This window comes from Scleropages formosus, chromosome 3 (genome assembly GCF_900964775.1).
Source record: "Scleropages formosus chromosome 3, fSclFor1.1, whole genome shotgun sequence".
Taxonomy (NCBI): Eukaryota; Metazoa; Chordata; class Actinopteri; order Osteoglossiformes; family Osteoglossidae; genus Scleropages; species Scleropages formosus.
The window spans coordinates 13,515,831-13,521,496 of record NC_041808.1 but is presented as its reverse complement, the minus strand read 5'-3'; the positions used below and the strand labels follow the sequence as shown (position 1 = coordinate 13,521,496).

Genomic DNA, 5,666 nt, shown 5'->3' with positions numbered 1-5,666 from the left:
TCTTACCTCTCACCATAACCTGGACAGTGTGGTTCTGACGCCCATGCTCATTGAGGGCCTCACATTCGTACAGACCAGTGTCCTCCAGCTGGATGGAAGGGATCGTGTAGGAGAGATTGGAGCCCACACTGGACTGCAACTCTGTGTACTGGCCGTTGGTCTGTCGACGCAGGATCATGTTACATGCTGGGGCACCATCTGATTGACAGGAAATGGTCACACATTCCCCTTCCTTCGGCTCCTCAGCCGGATTCACAGAGACAGTGGTTTTACTTGGTGGAGCTGAAAAAGAAGAACACAGTTCATCTGTAAGCACACAAAAACCTGGTTTATGATTATATTCCCAATACACAGCAATGGGTCATACATGCATCATGATAATAACATCAACGTCAATAATACGAAGAAGGAAAGATAAGAATAAGGAGAAAAAATTAATACTGGCTGATGTTATTTTATTATAATATCATAGCTGTAATGTGATAGGCGAGACTAACAAACCATTTTAATAAGAATAAGCAAATAATCATGATTATGACATCCATACTTTGTAAAAACACAAGAAAGTGTGTGTTAATCAGTTTTCCGGAATAGTTGCTGGGGTAAATATGATAGATACATCAACAGGACCTTTCATGGCAGCTCACTTTACCCTAGTAACAGTTCAGCACTTACACTGCACAGCGAGTGGTAGAGTTGATTCTCTGGTTTTGTTTCTGTCAGGGAGCCCAGAAAGCTGAAGCGTAGCCCTGCAGCTAATGGCCTGTCCATTATCTTCAGCTTCGGGCATAAAGGTGTATGTGGAGGACACCGTTTGGACCGATCTGCTGTCCCCTCCCTCGCTGTCATCCTTAGACACAACCTGTCCATTCCGCAGCCATTCGATTCTCAGAGACTCGGGTGGGTAGACATCGGGGACTTTGCATGTGATGCTCGCATTTTCTCCTGCTACTAAGTTTTCATTTCCAGAAATGACAGGGTCCTTGGGAAAAGCTGGAATAACACAAATTTCAATTTTTACCTCCGAAAAATGTCATCGCACTTCCAAAATAATAAATGTTGAAACTTTTCCAGGAAAGCAGAATTTGACAAGAGTATAATGAGAAGTTATGAACTTACAGTACACTGTGACTTTTATCCGACTTTGTCTCCAGTCTTTTCCACACGTGACCTTGCACACAAAAGTTTCCTCGTTCTCAATCGTGACCGGGTCAAAAGTGAGGAAGGACTTGGCACTTTCGCCCCTGGTAACGCGTCCTTCCAGAGGGACGTCGCTCAAGGTGTCCCACAGGAACTTGGCATTTTCCGCGCATTGCGCCTCGCACTCGGCGACCAGTCTGTCCCCCACGTGAGACAGAGCCACGCGTGGGTTCACCTTCACCTCCAAACGGGCTGCCGACACTGGAGGGGAGAACCATTTTATAACCATTTGCAACGCAATTTATATTTCTCTATGCACACACACGCACACACACACACACACACACACACACACACACACACACACACACACACAGTGACAGAGTCTGAATCAGGCAAACCGGAGCCTAACCTGACAGCTTTCAAAACAAAATATTACAACAATTTTATATATATATATATATATATATACAAGTAAGTTTAGTTACAATTTCAACGTATATATATATTATATATATAATATATAAAACATGACGTTGTTGCATAAGCCTACATAAACTGAATGGCATATGAAGCCAAAATCCTTAGTAACTGACAAGCAATATGATATGTAATGTAATTCAGTTTCTTTTTTTGGTTCATAATTTTGAATAGATATATATATATACATTTTTTTTTTTACCTGCAGCTGTCACTATTAAAATCCAAACGCCAAAGAAAGGCATCTTCAGGCGACACTTGTAGGCTTCTTCTTAGAATGTCACGGCTGCGGAGAGACTGAAGACGAGTGTTGTGCTCGCGCCCCCCGCTCCGCGCGCAAGCTTTATAAGGGTCCGCGCCGGAGTCCGCGCGGAATTTCCGTGCGCGTGCCGGAAATAAGGGTGGTGAGAGCCTCACACCTTCCCGGGAGGACGGTGGCGCTTGAGACGTTATGAACCCTGTCAGAATTTTCCCTATTTCTGCATGAATATGACGTAAAACGTGATGAGATTTTCCACGCAAGTCCTAAAATTAGAGAACCCAAATGAGACAAAAACATTATATTCGTTCATTTATGTATTGAGGAGAATTATCCAATGTTACATATGTGTGTGTGTGGCCAAAGGAGGACGACCTCTAGGATTATATACCTGTAGGGAATTTAGTCAGGTGTTTCAGTCAACGAGATGACAATCAGGTGTGTACATACTGTACATAACTACTGATGCATGAACCTAGATCAGTGACATAGTTTACTAAAGGCTTAAGATGGTCCTTCTTGAGTCGCATTATAAGGTAATGCTTCCTACCGACATAATAAATCGGTTAAATTTCAAAATTAATTTCCATCCATCCATCCATCCATCCATCCATCCATCCATCCATCCAATTTCAAGAACCACCAAGGACGGTGCTGTGAGACAGCAGCATTACTGGTTGTACCACCATTTTTTTCTGTTTGCACAATTGTTTTATTTTGTACCTCTTCAAATATCACTGCTGTCAATCAGAATTATTATTCTTTAAAACTGTGAGGTAATAATAGTGGGTAATGGGCTAATAATATTTTGCAATAGCCTTAAAATCATACAAATATCACTGTAACCACATATTTCCTTAGGTTCAGGTAAACCATGGTTTTGTGAAGTGAATCATTTTTGACATCCTGTTTCTCAGCAAGCAACCTTTAAATAGCCTTATTGCTTGATAAGACTAAAATATCATCCTTACATGAAGACTATAAATTTCACACTGTGAAAAACTGGTAGAAGGTGGGTTGCAAACTCTTTATGGAGACATCAACACATGTTAAAATATGTGGAAATGATGGTGAATATGGGCTATTTGTTGAGATTTTCTATTAATAGTTCTATAAACAGTACTGGGTCAGATCAACAGAAAGACAGACAGTACCCCGACACCATATACATAGAACAAGCAGAGAAGGTCAAGAGTTACAGTATTCCACAGGTGTGACAGTATACAGTACTGCTTGAAAGTATGCAAACCCCTTGTACACCTGTTTTACATTTATTTATTTAGTAGATGCTTCCCTCCAAAGTGACTTCCAATGAGCTCTATGTAGTGTTATCAGCCCACACACCAAGGTGACTTACACTGCTAGCGTTCTGCCCGCAGACTTGTTTAGTTCATTTAAAAAAGGAAAAAAAAATGTTTGATGTGACTAATTGCTTTGTTGAGCAGAACCTTTGTTTTGGTGCCTTGATGTGTGACTGCAGAACCTTTATTTCAATACGTTGATGCATGATTTGTTTATGTGTGGTACTACTGTCAGGATAGGCATGGTGGAAGCGTCTGAGTTCTGTGTGTTTTTCCCACAACCATGGAAGCAATAACTTTTCACTTGCATTTTCACCTGTTATTTGGAGACAATAAAGGAGCAAGACGCTCATATCCTGGCTCGTGGAATCGAGTTTCGCTTGCTGTTAAACTGCATTAATCATGTACTGGCTGTGCATAACACGCAGGGAGAACAGTACAGCTAGATACACTACTTACAATGGGTCACTCATCCATACACCAGTGGAACACACTCTTTTTGTCACTCACACACTATGGGGGAACCTGAAGAGCATGTCTTCGGAGTATGGGAGGAAACCAGAGCACCCAGAGGAAACCCATGCAGACATGGGGAGAACACGCAAACTCCGCACAGACAAAGCAGGGATCGAACACACGTCCTCTCGCACCACCCAGGTGCTGTGAAACCGTGCTGCCCGTTACCATGTTACTCATTAAATTTAATGAGAAGCAGTCTTTCTCCTCTGACATAATAGATATGCAATTATCAATTCTATATGGTGGTTTAGGGGAAATCATATTTGTAGTAGTATAGTAGCTGTGCAAATCACAACCATTTATTAATTTTATAAGTTTAAGATTTAAGAGTTAACACTTAGATTCTATAAGTTTATTTCAATATTTTATACAAGAATAATGACCATACCTATAAGGTTCATATATTGTACTTTCAAGTAGCACTGTAGCACCAGGTAAGAAGTTCAAAAAGGGGTTTCCAGACATTCCAGAATTTGTCTGAATTGTCATGTAGATCAAATGTTAATTTTTCAACCAGAAGAACATTGAACACTGCACTCATCCACATATTTACAAAAGGGACTTCCAAGTCTAGACCATAGCAATGAAATACAGTACATTATCCTCGACAACTGTATAAAAGTAATCAGCCTACATTCCACATCTTCATCAAAAACAATCTGGGTTATGGCTTAACTAAAACAGAGCTGGGCACACATCAAATTTTTTAAAAGGTTTTTTCAGTGGTTCAGTAAATGTGAAGATTTCTGGTTCAAATCCAACTACTGCTATAGAACTTATGATCCAAGTACATACTTAGGTCATACAGTAGGAATATGAATATGTTTAGATGAATCATTGTAAAGTTATCTAACAGTGCAAGTGACCCCAGACAAAGTCCCTGAAGCCTCTGGAAATTCCAAAGAGAAAAACAAAAGTAAAACCACAGTTGAGTTTTCCACTCCAAAAAATGCTAGGCCGGGTTTTCCCCTTGCTCCATAACACATCCTGCAATTTAACAATTAGGTATCCATATCCTTATCTTTATCTGTATCCTTGCCCTCGCCTTCACTTTAAGAACCCATTTAACGTCAATTTATCTGAACACTTTTATCATACAATACTAATGAATGGGAATTTAAAATTCCCTGAAATTCCTTCCATTTTCCAAAGTTCCCTCTAAGTGTGCCATGTTCCGTGTCCAGATGAAAAATGACTGACCCAAGTGCAAGGCAAATAGGAAGTTTATTAGGGAAATCCAAAGTCGTAGTCTCAGACAGGCAAGGGTCACCGAGGGGCTAAAGTCGTTCGAGGGGATGATCCAGGAAGCGAAGTCGAGAGGAAGGAGAAGGGCCGGTACACAGGAAAGCCGACCAGGTAGGAGGGTACAGTGATTGGGGAACAAGAAGCAGGGGACACAGGGCGAGGAGCAAGGGCAAGGAACGATGAACAAGGAGCAGGAAGCAGGGAACAGTGAGTAGTAGAGCAAGTGTCTCATGGGAAGCTTGGGCGCGAGGCGAACAAGGTTCCGCGTCAAACTTGGTTTCGTCTTTGCCTTTTATGTTCCCGCCCTGACTGGTTCCCGGGTGCTGCTCGTTGTGCCGGTAGCGCTGACGTGGCAAAGTGAGGAATTTAATCCCATCTCATTGAGATGTTTCCCCCACAGTTATAAATATATATCATTTCTAAATATATAAACTTCAAGGCAAAGTGTAAATGCTTGTATCAGACTTTATGTAATATAAATATGAATGGCATCCAATGTCATGAACCACTCAGACTTTTTTGACAAGAATGAAGAAATGGAGAGGTAAAAAAATGTAAAGGTTATTTTATTCGTGTCCCATATGCTGAATAAAATGCATTTGTATAACACAATTTAAAATTTTATATGTGAGTTTTTAATTACAGATGTGAAAATCTAAAATTATAAACACTGTAAGACAAAATTCACCAAAAAAGAAAATAAAACATCATCAAGGAATCCC

General features: G+C 40.6%; 1 protein-coding gene across 1 annotated transcript in view; it reads right to left on the bottom strand.

Moving 5' to 3' along the window:
* Positions 1-1,922, bottom strand: part of LOC108935098 (vascular cell adhesion protein 1-like) — a 7,130-nt gene extending 5,208 nt beyond the window's left edge. Inside the window, exons 1-4 of the mRNA XM_029250575.1 lie at positions 1,823-1,922; positions 1,120-1,401; positions 676-993; positions 7-282 (exon numbers count right to left, since the gene is read on the bottom strand). Coding sequence (XP_029106408.1) covers positions 7-282; positions 676-993; positions 1,120-1,401; positions 1,823-1,865 — 919 coding nt within the window. The 5' untranslated portion in view covers positions 1,866-1,922. The remainder of the gene's footprint in view (positions 1-6; positions 283-675; positions 994-1,119; positions 1,402-1,822) is intronic.
* Between the last annotated feature and the right edge of the window lie 3,744 nt (positions 1,923-5,666).